The sequence below is a fragment of the Candoia aspera genome, chromosome 8 (genome assembly GCF_035149785.1).
Source record: "Candoia aspera isolate rCanAsp1 chromosome 8, rCanAsp1.hap2, whole genome shotgun sequence".
Lineage (NCBI taxonomy): Eukaryota > Metazoa > Chordata > Lepidosauria > Squamata > Boidae > Candoia > Candoia aspera.
Genome location: NC_086160.1, coordinates 1,576,307 through 1,600,534, shown reverse-complemented (window position 1 = coordinate 1,600,534; position 24,228 = coordinate 1,576,307). Strand labels below are relative to the sequence as shown.

Sequence of the window (24,228 nt, the reverse complement as noted above, 5' to 3'; positions counted from 1 at the left end):
TGTCAATAATTGCAAAAATAGATAAATCATGTAACAAAAAATGCTGGAAATGATGCAATATCTTCATCAAGGCCCAAGCACATGGCACTGAAGAGAGCAGCATCCATGCTGCCTGTTCGGTCAGTGGAAGGAGGAGGAAGAAGGGAGAGAGGAAGTGGGAGTAGCAACAAACAGCTTCCTCAGAGTTGCATCATGGGATGAACTCAATTTACATGCTAATGCACATGCTAATGAGGCATGCTGGATTTGCCAGGACCTCCAACAGCCACTACTCTGGGCCAGCCAGAGAGTAGGAGCTGGGGGGGTGGGGAGCTGGCAGACCCTGCAGCTGTGGGACGCCACCCAGGCCCTCCCGACCCAGGGCCATCGCTTGCTCTGGAAGAAGGTCTGCACAGCCTTCACCCCACCTTTTCTCCCTTCTGACTTCCTTTGCTCCCCCTGCTAGAAGAGACCTCCTTTTTCAGGTTTCGTAGGCACCTTGCCCCTCTTACAGCACGTCTTCCCAGGGCTGGTTGCTTCTTTTAAAAATGTGGCCTTGCTGGCCTGGGATTGCCTATCTCTTCTGCAGGAATAAAGGCTTTTTGGTTGAGAGGGGAAAAAAACAGCCAGGCATTGCCCTGAAAGCAAAGAGGGGTTTTCCATTCTCCCGCCAGACTTTGAAGGGGCCCAAATGGGCCTGGGATGGCCTCTGCTCCCCGCTGACTTGAGTCTTTGAACTCCAATGTAAATTAGGGGAAAATGCATATCAAGGAGTGCCTCTCTCTGTGGATGAGTGCGATACAGAATTTTTAAAAGTGTAAAAATACCATGCCAGATTGGAATACTGATCTTGGAATACAGATAGTAAAATAAAAACATCCCTGGCGAAGAATCAGTATTACTTCCCTGGAGCAATACAGTGAAAAGTAGGGGTGTAAATATTTTTTCAACAAATAAATAACATTTTAACATTTGAGTTCCCACACTGAATGCTGCAGCGACGTCTAACAGCCAGTGCTGCGGTCTTGCTGGGGGTGTCTCAAGATCCAGGCCGCCCTGGTATGAGGGGTTGGGAGAAACCTGCAGGCAAAAAATGTAGTTAGTAGGGACAAAAATTCCCCCAGGCCTTGCTCCGGAAGCCCTGGGTTCATTTTCTCTGTTAAAAGACAAACACCATTTGCCACCCACTAGCAGTTTTGGATCAGCAGCATTTTCAGCTTCAAAACACCTGATTTATTAGAATGGACAATTAGATCTTATGAGAGAAAAAGCCCACAATAACATCTGTTACCAATAAATCAAATTAATAGGCAAAGTTTAAAGAATGAATAGTATAAGAAATTGGAGGTTCCTCTTTTGTCTGAACAATGGGAAATTATTTAACCTCAGTATCGAAAATTTCAGTAGATCTTAGATTAGGGTTTATTCAACAAAAAAATAATATTTCAAACTCACCAGACCCATTGTGCTTGTATAGAAAAGAAATGAATGAATCACCATTTATTTTTGGAGATGCAGTTAAAACATCATTTTGCTGGAGATCCATTAAAGATGTCCTAAAATTATTATGCTCTGGGAAGAGGTAATGACATCTATTAATTTGTCTCTAAGACAAGATTTAATATTCTTGGGCATCCATATTCTTTTGAACCACGTATCAATTACATGGAAATTGGTGGCTGGACAACAGAATGGATTCTCTGTGTATGCCCCTCTTGTTGCAAAAGACAAGTCCTCCAATGTGGGAAAGATAAATTTATAGCTCCAATTACTCAGTGGACTGAAGAATTGATATCACTCACGTTGCTCACAGACATAGGCTACATGTGGGTGATCACAATGAACTCTGGCCATCCTTCACTGAAACTGTTGCATCAAATGCAGTCAGCAACATCCACATATGCATGTACCTATGCATAGGTACATGCGTATGTATGAGAAACTGTTGTGTTGTTGTCGTTGTATTGCTTTCTTTTTCTCTTTTGATATCGTTTTGTTTTTTTTCTGTGTGTTCTGTTTTATTAAATAAATAAAGCAAAAAACTAGCAAGTGCTGTGTTCAAAATCATCAGTTTCAGATGATCCATCATTTTATAGGGTTTGAATCTTTTATAGGGTTTGAATCTTCATAGCTTAAAGCTGGATGCAGACAGGACTTGAACGAATGTCTCTGCACCACCAGCATCATCCATTGCCCTCAGCGCAGACCTTCCGCGGTGGTTAAGGACCGTTAGGTCTAGTCCATTCGGAAAAAGGGGGGAATGTGAGAAATCATTGTGACCAGTTTGCATGAAATGTTGCAGATGACATCACTTGGACTGGTGACAACGTAAATGCTATGATAGAAGCTAGGTAGAAGTAATTTTGATTTCTAGTTACCCAGTTAAAATGGCCACTTTTTAATATTTAAAGTAAACCTGTTTGGTTGAATAAAGAGGAGTCAAAAATATTATCAGGGGTGCAAAAGATTTTCACTATACATTAAAATGCATACATTTATACTAAACTATACCGAATAGTAGTAGATGCTACTTGCCAGCCCTACGCTGGATTCGTACTCCTTCCAGATCAACCCAAGGCAGACCCGCCTGTTCCTCAGACCATCATAACGGCTGTGAAGCTGATGGACAGAGTTTCTGGGTGAAGACAGCCCTGCTCTTTAGGCCAAGGACTTTAAAAAGGAGAGGGGCTAGAAAGGAATTCTGCTAATTGAAAAGTACTGGAGGTACTTACTTCAGCTGGAGGTGCTTATTCAAGTGATTTGGTCCATATTAATAAAAGGCAGGGATGAGATATTATCCGATTGAAACACTGATCTTCACCAGTGTGCTGAGTAGCGAAGATGTCAAGGGCAGTTTAAAACACCCGGAAGCCACACATAAGCCTCCTCCAGGTTTATGGTTTTAAAAGAGTTAGAATTGGCACTTTAGACTGGTTTTAGAAATAGGTTGGTGTCTCAAATTCAAGGTTAAAGCAAGCCAGGAAGGGTCCAGACAGGGTTACGCAGAGATGCCTGGAGCTGTGTGCTGGGCTCAGATTGTTCACTGAAGCATTTTGTTTCCTTGCCTCTGTGGCTGATCTGGACAGGCCTCGTCTGGTGTGGACGTCGCTGACTGCATTTCTCCCAGGCGAAGCGTTCTGCCCACATCAAAGGTACCCAGTGACCCTGACCCTTGGCGTGGCCCCTCTCCAGAGCCACCCCTACCTTGTCTCTGATGTAAAGAGCTTCCCAAACTCATCAGAAACCCGGTCTTATAGTCTGGATTATGTGCCTTAATTATATCTTGAATAATTAATAATAAAAAATATTTTAAAAAAAGAAAAAAGAAACCTGCTGCCATGTGCTTCCGAGGCCATATGATAAACTCTCCACAGCAAGGCTGGGGTCACACTCACCACAGGAAAGGGCTGAGTCCCCCATAGGCAAGCCAATAACTCTCTCCCCACCACCCCATCGATCTGCTCAGACTGGCCACTGGGACAGACTATTGTCCACCACCTTATGGCAATACAAGCTGGCCCAGGACAGGGAGGCAAGAAGGAACCTGGAACATAGATGGCTTTCCCATCATAGGATAACAGGCAAGTCAGAGGAAGTCCCAAGGGGAGAATGGTGACAGCAAAACTGAGGAGGCCACCAAACGAAGGAAGACCCCTCCTATTTCTATGCCTTGCTGTCCTCCACTGACACATAGGACATTTTCACAGAAAACAGCCGTCTGTCCCACGAGGTAGACCAGACCAGGAAATCAACTCCACTGGAAAACTAAAACTGCTTTTATGGAGAGTGGCTCTAACAACAGAATCTTGCAGGTCTGATCGGGCTGGACTTCATATGCCTGCCTCCACCACCACCCCCGCCCCCATATTGGCAGCCTCTTTCCAGTGCGAGCTTCCGCGGGCTCAAGGGAGGCCAGCCCCGGCATGAGGAAGAGCCCCCGATGGTTAAGCCAGGATGCCCCTTGGCCTTTACTAAAGGAATGGCACTTCATGCGTGCCAGGAGTTGGACCACCGTCCTATGTGGGTGGAGAGCTCCCACCCCCCGTTTCTCCCCATTAGCAGCTACATCACCTTACATTAGCTATGCTGGCTGGGGAATTCTGGGAGTTGAATCCACACTTCTTGAAGTTGTTGAGGTTGAGGACACGGCCTTACAGAGTAACGTCAAGGCTTAGGAAGTGCGTTGCTCAGCCTTTTAATGGCCAAAGAACAGCACCCTCCTCACTTTTAAGCTGTGGTGTTTGTAACCCTCTTTGCTGAATCTCGGTAACAGGTAAGACACGAGACACTTCCGGCCCTCCGAGGCTGCGTTCAATCCAGAGGCTTCCTCGTCTTTCAGATCGTCATCCGCAGCTTCAGATGCTCTTTTTGGAACCGAGGGAGGCTTCAGCCTGTGCCTTGGGAGGGACAGTCGCCTTAGCGTAGGCCCCAGACAATGTGGGGTCCATCTAAGCATTTTCGGAGTGCTTCAGCTGAGCTCCTTTTGGCTTCTGGGCACGGCGCACTTCAGATCTGGGTGCAGGTGTGACCTAGACCGTGGAAAGCGGCAGCCCGGGGCAGGGGTCGCCATCTGCAGGGTATTACCAGCAGAACGAGGAGGACGGGCGAGGGGCTGCCGGGTCTGCTTCCCAAGGAGTCAAAGGCACCCTGGACCAGAACACAGGCAGCAGCCTGGTTTTGTTTAAAGCGTGGCTCTGAGCTTGGGCCACTGGGATCAATGAAAGTCATTGTCTTGCGTGGCCCAAAGTTATTTGCCCCTAAGAAATAATTATCTATCTATCCACCCTTCCACCCATTCCCCAGGAGGCATCACTAAGCAGTGCTGCACGCAAGGCGGCCTGGATCCTAGAAAGTTGTGGTCAGACAATACAAATCTCATATGTTTAAGTAAATACCCACTTTCTGTTTTTTATTCTGTTATTATTAAATTTTACAACCTGCTTTTCATGCATAAAAAAATCCCAAAGCAAAGAATTAGGAAACAAATATTTAATGCTGTGTAATTGAATCTGTCGCTTATAACCATCCTTAGTAACACAAGAATTACAAGTAATGGCAACATCTGTTCACCTTTACTGAAGTTCTCACAAAGGTTGCCTTTTGCAAAAATGTTTCGGCCTCTTCTCCTGCCACATGTTTTTTCCTCCAGCGCCTTGCCTGCTTATGCTTGGCCAGAGCTGGGATCCAGATATGGGGCTGGGCAGGAAAGAAATGGCCTGCCTGCCTGCCTGCGAAGGGGCCAGGCCTCCAGGAGCCTCCTTCAAGGGCCTCACAGAGGATGGGGCTACTGAGGAGAAGTCAAGAAGGTCAAGAGGGCATTGTAACAGTCAACGATTACAATTCTATACATACTTATCTAATGCAAATATTATTCACGTACATATATATTTCTAATACAGTTGGGGTGAGATATCAATATGCTGGTGATACCCAGCTTTATATCTCCACCCCTGGCCGCCTGAGCGATGCTGTGGATGTCCTGACCCAGTGCCTGGAGGCTGTGAGGGCCTGGATGGGGCGCAATGGGCTTCGACTCAACCCAAGCAAGACTGAGTGTCTCTGGGTTTGTGGGCCTTCCGGTGACAAGGTTTTTCCATCATTGGTCCTGGATGGGTGGCACTGCCCCAGATGGACCCAGTGCGCAATCTGGGGGTCCTCATAGACTCATGGAAGAGCAGGTGGCAGCTGTGTCTAGGAGGGCCTTTGCACATCTTTGGGTTGTGTGCCAGCTGCGCCCATTCCTGGACCAAGAGGCACTGCTCACAGTCACTCATGCCCTCGTGACCTCCCGTCTGGATTTCTGCAATGCGCTCTACATGGGGCTGCCCTTGAAGAGCATTCAGAAGCTTCTGCTAGTGCAGAATGCGGCTGCACGGATAGTCAGTGGAGTTGGGTATTCAACGTACGTAACACCACTGCTGCATGAGCTGCATTGGTTGCCAGTATGCTTCCGGGTGCAATTCAAGGTGCTGGTTGTCACCTTTAAAGCCCTTCACGGCTTGGGACCGTGCTACCTGAGGGACCATCTTCTCCCAGTTGTTTCTGCCCGTCCAATTCGATCTAATAGGTTGGGCATGCTGCAGGTCACATCAGCCAAAGAATGTTGGTTGGCGGGGACTAGAAGGCGTGCCTTTTCAGCCGTGGCACCTGCCCTCTGGAATGTTCTCCCTTCAGAGATTAGGATGTCCCTGGCCCTGCTGGCCTTTCGTAAGGCCGTGAAGACCTGGCTATGTGCCCGTGTCTGGGGCCCCAAACGTGTGAATGGTCCCATTTCTTGGTTATATTAACATCTATGCACTGCTTACTTGGTGGCCATGTATATTTATTCTATAATTTAATTGTTTTAATTGAAATTGTTTTGTTTTATAGTTTTTATTGTTGTAAGACGCTCTGAGTCACTAGCTGAGAAGGGCGGCTATAGAAATCGAATAAATAAATAAATAAATGAGTTATATGACAATCATGTTTTTTTGTAATTGTTTACTGTTATGACATGTTTTTTTCTTTGTTGTATTTCTTTCATTTTTTTGTTAAAGCACTTAGACGTTTTTTTTCCCTTCTCTTTTTGCAATTAGTTTTTTTAAAATAAATAAATAAAAAAGAAAGACAGTCAAGGTGGCAGCCACAGCCACGTGAACAAAGCCCTGCACCGGTGGGGCCATGGCCACATCGCTGTGGCTGCCATCTTGACTTTCTCTGACCCCGTCCGGTGGGCACCCCAGGCTGCCGAGGGGGAACAAAAAGAGCAGGGCGAGGCAGCGACCGTCTCCGCTGCCCAGGTGGGGCTGCCGGCAGAGCACCTGTGACTCCCACTCCTGCAGAAACCCCCTCCTTCAAGCCACAACGCATCTCCACCCCCGTGCTGTGAGGATCAGCTTTTTTCTTCACAGGCAGAAGCACAGACGCACCAAGGTTTTTCAGTGCTTAGAGTTAAAGTCTGCAGAGTTTTTTCTTCCACGATAAGAAGTTTGGATGCAAGTGGGAAGACATCGGGGTAGGTGGGACAGAAGTTGCTTTGGGGGGCTTTTAAGGGAAACGGGAAGGCCTAATTAATAAAAAATGGTACAACATAGGGAGCAGTTGGCGATCTGTAAGGAGGTCAGTGGGTGCCTCAAGAAACCACATTACCTGCAGGTAGTCATCGACTTACAACGGCAATTGGGACTGGAATTTCTGTCACTAAGCAATGTGGTCATAAAGCGTGACCACAGCGCTTAGCCAAGGCAATCTCTGCAGTCCCAGTTGCCATTGTTAATTGAATCCCACAGCCGTTGGGCAAGGCAACTTCCTGCTGGCTTCCCACAGCCAAAGTCAGTGGGGAAGCCAGCAGGAAGTCCCGGGCTGACAGGCAGGCAAGTGGCTGCTGCCAGATGGGGGAGCGAGGGGGTGCCTGCAGGTGCGGGGTAGAGTCAAGGAGAGTGTGCGAGGGTGCACAGTGTTGAGCGAGAGGTGCCGCCTGTGGAAGAGGGTGTGCAAGTGGCCAGGGCAGCGTGAGTGCAGAGGGAATGGGCGAGAGTGCCAGGGGGGGAGACTCACCCAGCGACTTGCAACCTTCCCTGCCAGCTTCCCCATTGACTTTCTGGGGAAGCCAGCAGGAAATGTTGCAAATAGCAATCACGTGATCCTGGGGCATTTGGCAACCAGCCCTAAGTGCAAACAGGTTGCCAAGCACTCAGATCATGATTGTGTAACCACGGAGGTGCTGGGACAGCCATAACTCCGAGGACCAGTTGTAACCACCATTTGTTCAGCACCATGCTAACTTTGAACGGTCACTGAATGAATGGTCATAAGTCGAGGAGTACCTGTACTGAAGACCTACTGAAGTGTCTGTGCATGTAGCCTATGGACAAAGTGGAGCTGTGTACAGTATTTGTACAATAAAAGCTCTGCCTGTGGGCTCTTTGACATCCCAAGAACAAACCCACTAGAAACTTTCCTGAGAATCTGCCACTCCTGAGCCCCTTCCTTGGGAGAAAGAGCAAGGAGTTGGGGTGGGAGGAAGCAGGGAAGAGAGTGAGCTTAGGGTGGGAAGTAGCTTCTTCGCAGTTAAATTCTGCATTTGCTTAAGGTTTAGGAACGCCACCATTTGCGAAGCAAGCCGTGTGCTATTGCAGGGTTAAGGAGGGAAGAAGGGAGACTGCTGGTCCACCAGGAGACCTCTGAGCCTCACTGACGCACCAGGAGCAACAGCTGGAGCCCTCCCAGGCTTCCGTAAGGCGATAAATAGAGCACCGAGACCGGGAGAGTCGTACCTGCGGAGACTCAATTCCTTCAATTCCAGCTCCTCTGGAACGTCTTTCGCCAGGACTGCTGCGTGTGGGGCCTGTTCCCCGCACACCCTGTGCACCAGGACAGCCACATGGGCCGCCACAGTTCCCCGTGCTGAAGTGCGACCCCAATGGGGAAAGTGCAGGAGAGGCTCACAAGCACAACATCTTTGCTATCCATAGATAGACGACAGACCACCAGTCACCTTCAGAGAAACAGCAAGGAATCCTGTGGGCTGCAGTCCACGGTGCTCGGAGAAATGGACCACGGCCACAAAGTTGCAGTACACATTTTAGCACTCAAGGAGACTGAAAGACCCAAGCAGCTCCCCTCCAGAAACAACGGGAACCCGACCCAGTATGGGGAAGAAAGTGGACGTGCCGAAGAGACAAGGTCAAAGCCAACCAACGGCTGGAGGATGGAAATCCCTCCAAACCCGGGCGGGCTGGGGAAGAGGACCAGAGGGGCACAAGGATCCCCTGAGAGCACCCCAGAAGGAACATTACTGTCCCATGGAGCATCTCATCCCTCCCCCCGTACAACGTGCGAAGAGGCACTTCATAAGTGGTCTCAGATGCAACCCCAGCGAATTCTCTGATTCTGCAAATTTTCAAGCGCCATTTGCCTGACCCCGGGAACAACAACTCTTGCCACGCAGCAGCGGCGTCTCTTTTTCATTGAACGGGTCCTCTGACTTTCCCCGCAGCAGGCACGCCCACCAAGTCTTTCTTGCTTTCCTAAGGATCACACCCAAGTTCGTGCCAGCCCAGGTCAATCCCCTCTTTTCTACAGTCTCCCGACCTTTCCCTCCGTCACTCCGGCATTCTAAGAGGTCCGCTGCTAAACTGTCAGTCCACCAGGGGGCGCCATCTGCCCTTTTCTAAAATTCAGGCCATTTATTTGAGGGGTTCCGGGCAAACTGCTCCTGGAACGAACGGTTTTTCTGCTGCTGAAAGCTTCAAGCAAGATCGCAATGGACTTTCCACACGATCCCATGCATTCTGAGCCCATTTTCCAGCTTGCTAAACGATGAGTGCCCGGGGCTATGCAGTATCGCACTATTAAATGCATTCCTCAGATATTTCAGCAGTGCTAAAGGTTTAAAAAGAAACGCGTGGTAACCTGGACAAAGTGCTGAGCTAGAAGGGAGGCTACCAAAATCTCCAAGCGCTCCAGTTAAAAGGGTGGCAAGAGCATCTCACTCCTTCACAACACGCTGGGCAGAGAGGCCACAATACAAAATACAGAGGAATCAAAAAATGGCCTACTGTAATCTGTGAGTCCAAACAGCCTGACACCGCCTGGCCCATGTTCCCGAAGAAGAAATGCCGGCTGCCCCCCAGCCTTTATCTGGCATCACCAGGAGGCTCAGACTAAGCCAGTCGGGATAACATACCTACACTGAGCAGTTTCAAAGTGGCCACGGAGAACATCACGGAGGTTCTGCCTATGACAAGTGGCATGATTCTGGCAGGTTTCCCTCCCTCCCCGCAGCGCACCTCAGCTGCCACCCCTGTGCTCGGAGCAGATGCAGTGGCAGAACAGGAACAGGCCAGAGGCACCAACGGGTCCACACACGCCTGCCACGGCTGCTAGAGAGGGGGAGGCGGCAGGGCGGGCCCACTCCACTCCTGGCCTGTGGGACAGCAGCCTCCCCAGCTGGAGAGCCATGAGCCCCTCTCTCTGGTGGGGCCCAGAAAAGAGAGAAGGGCTCTTCGAAGCTGAGCCAGCTCATCACACGATTAGTACAGGATGACATTTGTCTGACTACAAAAAGCCTTTATGTGAGACAGAGGCTCCTCTGGGGTTTTTTTTAAACACAAATTCCTCAATTTTCTGACTAGAAAAGAAAAGCAATTCTAAACTTTTGCTGCTGTTATGCAAAGCAAGCAAGACGCAGCCCAGTCAGAGATGACACTAAGCCCAGCCGCTTGCTTTGCACATCCTCTTTCCCTTTCCTAGCACAGACCATCTCTCGGGACTACCAAGACCAGCTTCCTGTTCCAAAACCAGGCCTAAAGCTGGACTGAAATGGATTAAAGGAAGCCGCTTCTGCCAGGCCTCAGTCAGCCTTAGACATTCCTCTGCCAGATCTCAGACCGTGGCAATTGGCACATTCCATGGGCCGGCTAAAGAGATTAGGGAAGACCCACAGATCAGCTAGATATGAGCTCACTCATATTCCTAAGGAATATGCAGTGGAGGTGAAGAACTGATTTAAGGGACTGGACTTAGTAGATAGGGTCCCGGAAGAACTATGGACAGAAGTTCGCAACATTGTTCAGGAGGCGGCAACAAAATACATCCCAAAGAAAGAGAAAACCAAGAAGGCAAAATGGCTGTCTGCTGAGACACTAGAAGTAGCCCAAGAAAGAAGGAAAGCAAAAGGCAACAGTGATAGGGGGAGATATGCCCAATTAAATGCAAAATTCCAGAGGTTAGCCAGAAGAGATGAGGAATTATTTTTAGACAAGCAATGTGCGGAAGTGGAAGATGACAATAGAATAGGAAGGACAAGAGACCTCTTCCAGAAAATTAGAAACATCGGAGGTAAATTCCAGGCCAAAATGGGCATGATCAAAAACAAAGATGGCAAGGACCTAACAGAAGAAGAAGAGATCAAGAAAAGGTGGCAAGAATATACAGAAGACCTGTATAGGAAGGATAACAATATCGGGGATAGCTTTGACGGTGTGGTCAGTGAGCTAGAGCCAGGCATCCTGAAGAGTGAGGTTGAGTGGGCCTTAAGAAGCATTGCTAATAACAAGGCAGCAGGAGATGACGGCATCCCAGCTGAACTGTTCAAAATCTTGCAAGATGATGCTGTCAAGGTAATGCATGCTATATGCCAGCAAATTTGGAAAACACAAGAATGGCCATCAGATTGGAAAAAATCAACTTATATCCCCATACCAAAAAAGGGACACACTAAAGAATGTTCAAACTATCGAACAGTGGCACTCATTTCACATGCCAGTAAGGTAATGCTCCAGATCCTGCAAGGTAGACTTCAGCAGTTCATGGAGCGAGAATTGCCAGATGTACAAGTTGGGTTTAGAAAAGGCAGAGGAACTAGAGACCAAATTGCCAATATCCGCTGGATAATGGAAAAAGCCAGGGAGTTTCAGAAAAACATCTATTTCTGTTTTATTGACTATTCTAAAGCCTTTGACTGTGCGGACCATAACAAATTGTGGCAAGTCCTTAGCGATATGGGGATACCAAGTCATCTTGTCTGCCTCCTGAAGAATCTGTATAACCACCAAGTAGCAACAGTAAGAACAGACCACGGAACAACGGACTGGTTTAAGATTCAGAAAGGAGTACGGCAGGGTTGTATACTCTCACCCTACCTATTCAACCTGTATGCAGAACACATCATGCGACAAGCTGGCCTTGAGGAATCCAAGGCTGGAGTTAAAATCTCTGGAAGAAATATTAACGATCTCAGATATGCAGATGATACCACTTTGATGGCTGAAAGTGAAGAGGAACTGAGGAGCCTTATGATGAAGGTGAAAGAAGAAAGTGCAAAAGCTGGTTTGCAGCTAAACCTCAAAAAAACCAAGATTATGGCAACTAGCTTGATTGATAACTGGCAAATAGAGGGAGAAAATGTAGAAGCAGTGAAAGACTTTGTATTCCTAGGTGCGAAGATTACTGCAGATGCTGACTGCAGTCAGGAAATCAGAAGACGCTTAATCCTTGGGAGAAGAGCAATGACAAATCTCGATAAAATAGTTAAGAGCAGAGACATCACACTGACAACAAAGGTCCGCATAGGTAAAGCAATGGTGTTCCCCGTAGTAACATATGGCTGCGAGAGCTGGACCATAAGGAAGGCTGAGAGAAGGAAGATCGATGCTTTGGAACTGTGGTGTTGGAGGAAAATTCTGAGAGTGCCTTGGACTGCAAGAAGATCAAACCAGTCCATCCTCCAGGAAATAAAGCCAGACTGCTCACTTGAGGGAATGATATTAAAGGCAAAACTGAAATACTTTGGCCACATAATGAGAAGACAGGACACCCTGGAGAAGATGCTGATGCTAGGGAGAGTGGGGGGCAAAAGGAAGAGGGGCCGACCGAGGGCAAGGTGGATGGATGATATTCTAGAGGTGATGGACTCGTCCCTGGGGGAGCTGGGGGTGTTGACGACCGACAGGAAGCTCTGGCGTGGGCTGGTCCATGAAGTCACGAAGAGTCGGAAGCGACTAAACGAATAAACAACATGGGCCGGCGGGTCTGGTCAGCACACTTGGGTTGCAATTTCTGGGTAGTGGTGAGTCACCCAACCCATGACTCTTTTCCCTGTCCTCCTACAGAGCAGAGCTGCATCCTCTCTGCCCAAGGGTACCCTCCCCCCCACTCTTCCCCCCCCCACTCTTCCCCCCCCCCCAAACACTGCCAAAAATGACTTCCTGATTCGGTAATATTGCAGAATGGAATCTGCTCATCTGGCCCAGCCATCAGGAGGTGGGGACCTTGCTGCAGTTCCAGGAACAGGATAAAACTCTTTTGCTTCAATGTGCTTTTGTTCCCAGACCAGCTGTGGGGGACTTAGGGGAGTTATCTTTGCTTTTTGCAATTATGTTTTGATTTAGAGACGACTCTAGTTTTCTTATTATGCTTTCGGTTTTTGTTTTGCTGATGCTTTACACCACCCAGAATCCTTTGGGATTGCAGAGGACTGTAGAATGAATGAATGAATGAATGAATGAGCTCAGCGCAATTCGACAGCAGCAAAAAATGCCCGCCTGCAGCCCAAGAGCTGGAAACTTCTCTCTCGCCCTAAAGGCCAAGCAGTCTGGCATTCAGCAACCTGCCAATCACGGCCAGCAATGAAGCAGCGCAGCATTTGCAGGGTGACATTGAGCTTTCGTGCTTGAAGGAGAATGCACAAATGCAAAGCTCAAACCAAGCCATGCACACCTTGCACTTCACCAACTCACAGCCTGAACACTTCGGCAGCATCCGCAGTCCTTCTGGAATGCACCCTGTACACGGCATGCTCACCTTGCACTTGCCTGTTATCTGCCCGCAAAAGGTAAGGCACACGAACATTCACAAAACACCAAATGCGAACTTCAGCCACCCCATAGCAGATTTTTTTTTTTAAGGGAATAAACTTTGCCCATCAGCCATCAAGCAACGCAGAACAGCCTTCCCTGGCTCTTGCTCTGAGGGGGGGCTGCCCAGAGTCACTGTGGAAGGCAGAAGCAAAGCCTGCTCACCCCCAGCACCTCCCCAACCCTTGCCTAATCTGAGCTGGTTCCTGTCATTTTGCTGACCAGGCTGGGGAAAATAAAGTAAAAACCAAGCCTAGTCAGCAAAATAAAATAAAAACCAAGCTCAACTGTCTTGTTATGCTCCACCCTTCCTGCTGTGACAGGCAACAGCTTCTCCCTACTCCACAGCTATGCTGAGAAACCGCCGGGGAGTTACAGGCCGGCCCGGCAGAGCTTACACGCTCACCAGCCTCCCGTCCCCACAGGCCTCTCTTATTTTCATCGGCCAATTGACGCATTGACTGGAACCACCTGGCCCAGCAAAGAGGTGGTCACGGACATGCTGCTTCACTCAGTACACAGCTTTTCCCAACTTTAGTTCTCATTTTATTTGCTATTATCGAACCAGTACATCGTATACTTTATATACACATATAGATGAATATTACTTCTGTTTGTGACAATACATAATATATTATTTAGATAATACTAGCTGTAAGAAAACACGCACACAGAGGGACCACCTCCTGATTAGTCAACTTAGGAAGTTACGTAATTGTCTGAGGTACGAACATGAGGTTGTGGAAATGACCAGAGACCTGCCACTGACCGAGAAGATTCAGCCAGTTCCGAAACTCTCGGCCCGCTCGCAGGGCCTTGCAGGGCGAAAGGAGTGTGAAGCCGGGGGCTCAACCTGACCCCTTCCAGCTGAGTGGGGCCACAACTCCCGCTTTTCACGGGAATCATGGCCTTTGGGACCTGCAGCCCAGCATCACCAGCTGCTGGCTGCAGGAGACAGAAAAAAGTTCAAGGGGTAAGTTGTGGGGGGTGGGGGGTTACAGATAGCCTTACCAAGCAGGCACCCATTTTTATTTTTCAAAAGTGCATTTAATTCCTTACTGTCTTCTTCCTGACAACAAATGGAGCAGATCCCCTCTGCTCCCCTGCAAAAGAGATCAAGAAATGGTGGGACCTGAAGAGAGACAAAACATTGAGGGACTACCTGGATGTGCCTTACTCACTTAAAATTACCCACGGTGGAAGCACCAAACCACGGAGTCACTGAGGACACGCACAGGCTAGAGCCAGTATTACAGCGTATTTATCACTGCCCACGGGTGTCACGAGCCCACTGCAAAACATACGGACCTAGAGCACAACAACAAAACGGTCTTGCGACCAGGGAGTCAAGCAAAGCAGGTGTCTTAGAGCCATTCTAGCTCACCAACAGCAAGGGGGAGGGAAACCCACCCCAGTCCTAAAAGAGGGATCGGAGCCAGACCAGGCAGGCAGGCGGAAAGAAGAGGCGCTGCCAAAAATGACTTCCTGATTCGGTAATATTTGCCTGGAACGGGCGATCAGGCTACAAAGCATACTGGCCAGAAAGTTCTGCTCAGAAGTCAAACCCTTCTTGGCAGGGGGCAGAGCTGAAAGGTCCTGCTCCTTTGATCAGTGAGTGGACAGCACTTCTCCTTGTGGGGATAAATCATCTGCTAAAGGCACGCCAGACAGCCCGTCTCCAGTGCAGGAGCTGCAGCTAGCTGGGTTCAGAAGTGAGGAGCCCTAGAAGAAGATCTGCTGCTGGGATCTACAAAAGATGGGAGCAGGAGGGTCTCTCGGACATTACCACTCCTTCCAATGATGGAGGTTCTCTTCCTACTGGAACCAAGCTGGGGAAAGCGACTGAGTCCATTACTAGAGCCACGGAAATTGCAGGTGCTCGCCAAATACAAAACAGAAAACAGATCCAGAGGTCCTGGCTACTGACTGAGAGGAAAGAAGAAATAACATTTGAGGGAAAGCTGGATTAGGATGACCACAAAGGTACTCCAACCAGCAACCAGTCCCACAGAGAGCAGAGGTCTCCAGGAGGACTTCTACAGAAGCAGCTTTGGCCTTCCACCTGCCCGCCAGGACCAGCTGCCTTGCCAGGGCATAGACCTCCTCAGGCCACTGGACCAGCTGCTGCAGCTGAGGCCAGGATTGCCCCAGAGGTCCAGAGAAGGGAAACTAAGCCTGGCCAGACACCCCAAGTGAAAAGCAGCATCTGGTCCCCCTCCCAACCGCAGGGGCTAACCAGAAGCAAGAGCCTGGATTTGAGCTACCCTTCCTCACTCTCACAAAACTACCAGAGGGCAGAATTCTGAACAAGGTCCCAACAGGGTTTTGCAATTCTGCTGCATGAGATAAAATGCTATGGGTGCCAATGCAGTGGAACATCAACAAAAACAAAAACAGGAGGATTGTCTGGAAATTAGGATTTGACTGAAGAGCCAAGGACGTCGGGTAACTCCCATCCCACGTGGGCCCATCAGCCCTGGTCGTTGGTCCATTCCCATCTCCTCCGTTCCACTTCTTCAGAACTGAACCCAGTTCGACGGCTGAGGAGACTGGCTGGGAACTGCGCTGGGGGAGAAGGGAGAAAGGGTTAGGATACAGACAAGTGCTGGCACGAGGCTTTGATGCCCAAAGACCTGCCCGCCCTAAGAGAAACCTCTCCCATCTTTTCAACAAGATTTTCAAGCAAAAATCCTAGATGTCATGAGCACTGATGGCGAGCAGGAGGGGGCCCCTATCCAGGGGGGGAAACGCATGCGTAGTAGGGAGGAGTTGAGCAGCCATTCCAAGAGACACAGATCAGACCCGCCTTGACTTTTGGGGTTTATCTGTCTGGGTTTTTCCCACGCTTCTTCAGTTTGTTAGGATTTTCTGTCTAACGTAGCAGTAATAAAACACTAGAGACCTACTCCTTGTCTCAGCGTGGTTCCTGGCTGTTAGGACACTAGTGGTGAAATAGTGAAAGGAGAAACGGGCTACTCTGAGGCTAATGGGAAGGGCTTAGCAGAGGACAGGCAGTCGCACCTGACCCCCGTCTTTTAAGGAAGAAAAAGGAAGTCTGTCTATCTGGACAAATGCCTCTTGATTTAAAAGGCTGTGTAACTGAGCCAGGGCATTTATCATCCCCTTTTTGTCTATTTATATGTTATGTCTATATGTTACCTCAGTAATGTATCCATCTAACAGTCTCCCCTTTACCTGGGTGCAGTGTTGAAATCTCCCCAGAGGTCTGCAGTGGTTGGAACTACAGCAGGTGTGGGCCCCTTTGAAGTGGGAGGCGGCAAATCAAAGTCTAGTAGGACATCTGGGGGTCAAAGGAGGCATTTCTTTATTAGAAATATTAGAGAGGTTCTACTGTGGCTTCCCCTCTGGATACCAATCAGGATCCACACCCGCTTTTCTCAGCACGCTTGAAGCACCAGCTACACTGGCAGATTTATACCCAGGCGGATGCTCTGCCACTGACCCAGAGTCCAGCTTTAATTCTGGCCCAGAGCAGCAGAGACAAGCAACATGTTGAGCACACGGGCACGTCTGAAGCCCCAGGCTGCACGGCCCCCACAAACCTTGCCTATAGCCGAGAGCCTCCCCCAAATACACCACCAAAGCGTACTCTGTTTGGACCGTTGCCTCCCACACAGAGGCGCAGAAAAGGAGCCGCAGGAGGGGAGGGGGGGAGCGGGCGCTTCTCCCTCCCGACCAAACTGGCAAGCCAGCCTCTCCTTGCACTTGCCTCCCAGCAGCACCAAACGTCACGCACAAGCAACCTCCCCATCACGAGAAGGACGGGGGCTTCCTACCCCTGTGAGATTGTGGCTGGCACAAGAGAGATTCAAGCCCAGAGACTTTTATCACTCGGGGGCTCTGCTGTCCCTCTTCTCGGCATACGCCAAGCTCGGGCCTCCCAAGAGCACCCCAGAATTATCCTCTTACAGGAGGCAGCCATTACCTGTGTTGCCAGCATCGCTGGATTTCAGCACTGGGGGTGGAGTTACATGGTTAGAAATGGCGGTTGAAGAAAGAGGTGGAATGGGAGGAGGGGCCGTCTTCCCCCCCGGCGGTGGCGGGAGTAGGCTGAGTCCCCCGGATCCAGCAGGGCGGGGCTTGGCCAACCCACTTTTCTTGGTGGGCATGTTCTGCGAAGGGAGGAGGGCGGTGTTAGGAGGGCTCTCTCAGAAGCACCCCCCCAAGAAACCCGAGTGAGCCCACAAGAGTCTCACCCCAATGTTTAGTTTAATGGTCTGCCCTTCCTTGAAACCAAGGTCAAGCTTGGGCCGGCTGTCCAACTCCTGGGACTCCTTGGAGATTTCGGTCTCTTGTTTCACCCACCTGTGTTCAAGAGGCGGCGAAGGAGATAAACGTTAGATGCAGAAATGGAGAAGAGCAAAAACCACATAGAATAGAAAAGGAACAAAAAACGGGGTAAAGGTAGTCCTCGACTTACACAGGCAATTGGGACTGGAACTTCCATCGCTAAGCAATGTGGTTGTAAAGCCCAACTGCATTGCTTAGCAACGGTGGCAATCCCTGCAGTCCTGGTTGCCGTCATTAACTGAATCCCAGTCATTAGGTGAGGCAACTCCTGCTGGGTTCCCACAGCCAAAGTCAGCAGGGAAGCCGGCAGGAAGTTGCAAGTCCCAGGCCAGCCGACAGGCAAGGGGCTGCTGCTGGGCAGGGGAGGGAGCGAGGGGGTGCGTGGGAAGCGCAGGTCGGGGGGGGCAGCACAGGTCCAGGAGGGGGCATGAGGGTGCTAGGGGTGTACAAGTGATGCAGTGAGAGCGCAAGGGGGTATGGAAGAGGTGCGGCATGGGTCAGGGAGAGTGTGCAAGGGTGTGTGTGAGGGTGCAGCAAGGGCTGGGGAGGGTGCATGAGAGTGTCGCATGGGTCAGAACGGGTGCATGAGAGCCACAGCATGGGTTGGGGAGGGTGCACAGGGGTGCATGAATGGCTGGCGTGAGCGCAGAGGGCCTGAGGGGTGAGTGGAACTTACACCAGCAACTTGTGACCTTCCCTGCAGGCTTCCCCATTGACTTTCTGGGGAAGCCGGTAGGGAAGGTTGCAAATAGCAATCACGTGATTCTGGGGTAAGTGCGAACCAGTTGCCATGCATCCAGATCGCGATCACATGACTGCAGGGATGCTGGGACAGCCATAACTCCGAGGACTGGCTGTAACCACCATTCGTTAGCACTGTCGTAACTTCAAACGGTTGCTGACTGAATGGTCGTAGGTTGAGGACTACCTGTATATCATATTCTCTGGCCAGTGAGCTTGCCCAAAGGGACGACTCAGAACCCTTCTCCTTCTCCTTGGCCATGGGAACGTTTGGACCGTCGATGGGAGGGTGCTCACCAAAGGCTTGCTGTGAGACGTGGCAATCTTTACTAGAAAGGGAAGCACCCGCGTCTGGATCGAGTTGACCAGAACAAGCAAAACGCCCATTTCAAAGAGAGGCAAACCAGTTTCTGCAGAGCTGAGAATGAACTCTCTCCCCATGTGTGTGTTCCTGGGAAGATGCCGCACATCAGAGCAGAGCGCTCTCCCGCCTCACCGATCCCGCTCCTCACCCATCAAGTGCCGGAGCAGCGAGGGACACTCACTTGAAGTGGTCCTGCAGGGCCACGTTGAAGTCAAAGGCATCTCCCCTGTCTCCAAAGCCAATGCCAATGAAGGCGCTGCGCCCTGACCAAGAAAGCACGGCAGCGGTTAGCACAGCCGCCGGCGGTGGAAGACCCCAAGAGTTCACCAGCCCAGCCAGCACCCGAGAACTCCGTGTCCTTTCGCCAACGCAACGCAGCATCTTGTCTGTCTTGCCGTCAGGGACATCTCTGGCTTCCCATTCAGAGAAGGGTTTTACTCTTTGGATATTAAAATCTGTCTTAGGAGCGCTAACCTCTAGATCAGCGGCTACCCCAACGGAAAATCCTTTCTTGGGCTCGTGAGATACGGTAGTTACGACTAACCCGGTAACAGGTGTCATGCCATTTTGTTTGCTTTGCACATCCAACGCCTGCACAACAGCCTCAAGGATCCCCTCAGTGCCACTGTCGCTCCCTTGACTTCATCCCCTCAGAAAACTCATATGCCATTAAGGCCCTCAGCTGCCCTGAGCCACCCCCACGCACACCTCCCCGCTGAACTGGAGTCCCAGCTGGCGGGGGAGGCGCTTTCACACATAACCCTCCATCTCACTTCCCACATTCAATGTCTCTCACACTTAATTCATAATTCTCCTCACCAGGCCTTTGGCTCTGCCAAAGGGAAAGCATATTTTAACATACTTTGCTCAACTTGTTCCCAGTGGGCGTTTCTAGTATTCTGGGGCCAGGCCCTGTGGGGGCATGTTGGGTCCCTGGCAGCTTCCTCCTTTTCCTCCAGCAAGACCCCCTGCCCTTTCTTGGGACCTCCATTCATTCACGTCAGCTAAGAAGGAACAATAAATTCTTCTCACCGTTTCCATCCTGAATCCGGATGACAAAATACCGGCTTGAATCGTTCACTGTCTCCACTGCAATGCCAGGATACTGATCAATTGGAGCCTGGGCAAAGAGCTCCCCTAGGCAGAAACAGGAAGAGCGCCACATTCAGGGCCCAAGCGGAGTCATCCCAGCAAGGAAAATGTAAATGGAGACGACACCCTAGAGCTCCTTCAAATGGTTGGGAGCTTTCCGAACCTGTTTGGGGGCTCTTACAGAATGGCTGCCAGAGAGACCGGCCCATACACAAAATGGCTGATACGGGGAAGGTGGCCTGCCAGCGCCTGCTAACCTTTGTCCTTTTTATGGCTAGGTGAGCAGGAGTTGACTGGAGACACCCATTATTTTTATATTCCAAGAAAATTTCTGAGGCCTGCTTGATTTACGTTTCTTTCTTTCTTTTCAAAGAATTTGAAAGTAAAAAGTGAGGGAAGGTAGAGGGTCTAGTAAACACCAAAGGAAACACCTGCAGGCACCTACTGGTGCCACACAGTAATATATTTGTGTTTTTAAACCCAGCAGCAATCAGCTTACTATCAAGTATCATGAGCCATTTTGTGCGTAAGACATGTCCTATTTGTAAGCTTGAACATATCAGTTTCATGGAAATATCAAGCATCTATTTCAGGAATGAATCATTCTAATCACACCAAATCACCATTAGATCAATTTTCACTGCTACACTTTTGCTTGCAAGAGTTGGGTCACACAAATGTTCAGTTTTATCCAAGGCATGTGCATGCTAAACCTTGTGGCAGCCCACCAGCTTCCCCAATCTGCATTTTCCACTGTATGTATCCAAAGTGAAGGCTACTGGCCTCCGACACCCTATTCCTGAGGAAGCAAGTTGGTCTCAGGGATGGAAGCAAGTCCTCCTGGCTTGTTGTTCTGGGAGACCAAGAGAAACAAGGGGCCTGCCTTACGTGCAGCAGCACTGAATGTCACAGCAACCACAGATCTGCCTCATGCAGAGGAGCACAGAGACCGGTGAGATAATCATGACGTGGATGTGGAGGTTCTTTCTACAGTTCACCAAGAGACGGATGGGTCCAGCCAGGGCATTTTTTCCTGCCCTCTCAAGAGGCAATCCTGTTGCAGCCCTGGTTGACCTCTGGAGTGAAGAAACAGCTCAGGGAGCTAGAAGTCCCCTCCTCGGGATCCTTTCCCACTGAGGAGTGCCACACCAGTGCCCTGGTTCCAAGGCTGTCACAGCAATGCAATGGGCAACAGTGGGGCTGGAGTGACGTGGATAAACAATGTGGAGTAAGTCCAACCAAACAGGGGCTAGAGTCCATCTGAATGCCAAGGTCATGGCAATGTCATCAGGAAAAACTGTTTTACTGTCACCTTTGCATCTGCACCACATTGTCCAAAAGTCTCAGGAGCCAAGAGAATGAGATGTGGCCCATGGGCATCTTGCTCCTTTGGTCAGAATGATGAAAGCAACATCATGGGGCAAGTTCTGGCATGGGACCTCACGATGCACAAAACAGGAAAGCAGGGCCTGCACTGTCACCGTGAGGCTGCTTTTTCATTTTGCTGCCCCCCCACCATCACCACGGGTACAGCCTGTCCACGAATTCGCTGTGACCAATTAACACAACTCTGCAGACGACCCTGGATCTGGCAGGGCCTTCCCCTTCCCCAGGACAACCTTGCTGAAACAAGGCGCCTTTGAGACAAAAGCAGCAACAGTGGAAAACCTTTGTGTTTAGCAAGTCTCAACGCTCCATTCCTTGAGTCCCTGAGCATTTGGTGTGATTCGAAGGTCGGTTCCTTCTCCCTGCTTTGAGTGAGGAGCAGATAAGTTGGTAAGACTGAGATGGGAAGAGTGGGAGAACAAAGCACACTTTGGCAAAAGGCCTGGGTGGAACACAAACCAGGAAGAAGCGTAACAAACTGAGACTAAAACAAGCCAAAACTTCAAGCTGGGGCTCACTGCAAAACAATAAACCATGCCAAGGGTGAGGTTAGGAATCCAAGCCGATCTGCTTAGATAAACAAATCCCGACTTGGGGTTATCCAGGAACCAGGCCAGTAAGTATTCTGTATTGCCAAAAATACACTTTTAACATCTGAAATAAGGCTTACCATAAAACTAGTGGCTATTCTACACCACAAAGCACCTCATTACTCAGGGATAATTGCAGACAAGTTTGAATTGCTATAACATCACTTTCTGTAAGGGGCGTGAAAAACAACTGAAATATTACATTAGCCATGTTTTATATTCACCTGCACTTTAACGGAGATGTGATCTGAAATATCACCAAGCAAAATATATCTGAAACAGGCAAGTTCATATCACTCATACCAATGAAAAGACTACACTGGACTGTTAGGAGTAACAACATACGGCAGATGTCATTACAGGAATTCTGTAAAAGTCCTCTCAACGCATCCTATCAGACACCAATACCTGAATAATGGTACCTTTGGATCTCATAACCAGCCACCCTCTATTGCCTTACCTGAAACTTTGTCCTCTAGCTTTACATAGGCAATTTTCCCTTTAGAGGTAACACGGAGGCGTCCTGTCCAGTCTGGCAGGTCCAGCTTCCAGTCAGAGGCCCTGCAAGACAAATACTGGCATATTCACCAGCAAGGAACCCTTTTTCAAAGTGCTCAGTCAGTCTTGCCCTGCCAGGTTTCATTATACCCCTGGCTCCTTGGATTCAGGGGGCACAGTAATCCCCACAGACCCTCACCCAACTCTAAGGGCATCAGCACTGGCTGAAGATGCCCAGGCACAGCAGACCTCCCGGGCCTCTCCTTCTCTTCCTTCCACCTGCTGCTGAGCAAACACAGAGGAGGGACGGAGGGAGTCGGGCACGACAGGCACGTTTGATATTCCATCTATGGAACAGCCACCGTGGGTGCTACTGGTGGCACCAGTTCTCCGCGATTACGCCTGCCCATCCCACAGGGTGCAGCATGAGAGGTCTGCTCCAGTGTGCCATGGGAGGGTCCAGGAAGTTTTCTAACACTTTTCCTGCCCTTTGGAGCGCCATTCCCCGGAGGTGAGACGGTCCCCGGGCCTGAGTGTGTGCTGAGCAACGGTTTTCTTTCGCCTCACCTGTTCTTTACTGATTTAAGGGCGGTTAGCGCCATTCAAAGTCATGAATTTGAGATGGGCCGCCATGCACCTCGACACACCGAATGCACAAGCCGAAACGGGAACCAACCCGCAGCGAAGGCTGGGAGAGGCAAGGCCGCGATGGGAGAAAGAAGCTTTGCCCGGGAAGATGAGGGCGGCCGCTGCCCTCCCCCGGCCTGGACCGCCCGGAGGGGCGCCGAGGGTGAGAGGGCTGCGAGCGCCCCCTCGGCCTCCTCCTGCTGAAGCCTCAGAGGGCCCTTCTCGGCAGGGAGCCCCTTCCCGACCCCCCCCCTTATCCGAAGGCAGAACCTGCAGCCCCCGAAAGCTTCGGCCCCTCAACGGGCTCCCAGGCGCCCCCGACTCGGCCCGAAAGCCGCCCCGAAGGGCTTCTGCTCCGGAAAGTCTTCTCCCGACGGCCGCTCGGCGCAGGAGACCCGAAGGGCCCCGGGACCCGCTTCGGGCCGCCCGCCGGCGCCTCTCCCACGGGGGGTCGCAGCCGCCGCCCCGCCCCGCCCCGCCCCGCCCACGGAGGCCCAGCGGGGACGCGGCCGGCCGCCGCCGCCGCCGCTTCGTGGGGGCTCGGCGGGCTCGGCAGAGGAGGGCCGCGGGGGGGCGAGGCGCGCGGGGCTCGGCCTCCTACCGGTAGCCGCGGTTGGAGGCCCGCGGCGGGATGCGGAAGACGCTGACCTCGGGCTTCACGCAGAGCACCGACTCGTACTCCGCCTCGGCCGCCGCCATCGCCCCGACAGCTGAACGCGAGAGGCGCCGCGGCCGGAAGGGGCGGCGCCTTTTGCCTGCGCTTCCGCCCCAGCGCGCAGGCGCCTCCCGCCCCGCCGGGCGCCGCTCCCGCCGCCGGCCGTCTCCGGCTGCCGCGGGGAGGCGTTCCGGCCGGGCGGCGCGGACCGCCAAGCCAGGCAGCGTGCAGGGGCCGGGGGCGCTTCCGAGCTCCGCCGCCGCCGCCCGGCTCCCCGGGGCTCGACCCGCTTCGCCGCCGCTCCCCGCGATGGGCCGGCCTGGCGGGGCGTTCCCCGGGGGCGGGGGCGGGGCGGGGCGCTCCCTCCCTCCGCACGTGCTGCGCCCCGCCCCCCCCCGCCGCCGCCCCCTCGCTGGGCTGGGAGCAGGGGGCTCCCGGTGGGCCGGGGGGAGGAAGGAGGCCCTCCAGGCGCCCCGGAGCGGAAGGACGCTCCCGGTCCGAGGCGCGCTCTCGAGCAGGCCCCCTCCCCACGGCCGCGGGGAAGCCCCGACCTTCTCCCCAACCGACGGCGGCCCAAGCCTGCCCAGCGGGGTGCCCTAAAATGCCCCCGAGGCGGCCTGGGGAACCCCGCGGGGGTTCCTCTTCCGA

The 24,228-nt window shown here is 51.3% G+C and overlaps 1 protein-coding gene across 1 annotated transcript; it reads right to left on the bottom strand.

Annotated features, from left to right (window-relative positions):
• Positions 1-13,839: 13,839 nt before the first annotated feature.
• On the bottom strand, positions 13,840-23,673 carry NECAP1 (NECAP endocytosis associated 1). The gene is made up of 8 exons (XM_063310791.1): positions 23,527-23,673; positions 22,261-22,361; positions 19,765-19,869; positions 18,914-18,995; positions 17,534-17,642; positions 17,263-17,449; positions 16,512-16,617; positions 13,840-15,881 (listed from the first exon to the last, which is right to left on the bottom strand). The coding sequence occupies exons 1-8, from the start codon at positions 23,622-23,624 to the stop codon at positions 15,833-15,835; spliced, it is 837 nt and encodes a 278-aa protein (XP_063166861.1). The 5' UTR covers positions 23,625-23,673; the 3' UTR covers positions 13,840-15,832.
• Between the last annotated feature and the right edge of the window lie 555 nt (positions 23,674-24,228).

Bases quoted from the DNA above. Each gene is read 5' to 3' on its own strand.
- NECAP1 (XM_063310791.1), bottom strand. From the start codon at position 23,624: ATGGCGGCGGCCGAGGCGGAGTACGAGTCGGTGCTCTGCGTGAAGCCC. The intron at 19,870-22,260 runs GTAAGGCAATAG...GTTTCTGCCTAG, and splicing joins GCTAGAGGACAAAGTTTCAG to GGGAGCTCTTTGCCCAGGCT. The intron at 15,882-16,511 runs GTAAAGGGGAGA...CTTCTCCCCCAG, and splicing joins GATTTCAACACTGCACCCAG to CGCAGTTCCCAGCCAGTCTC.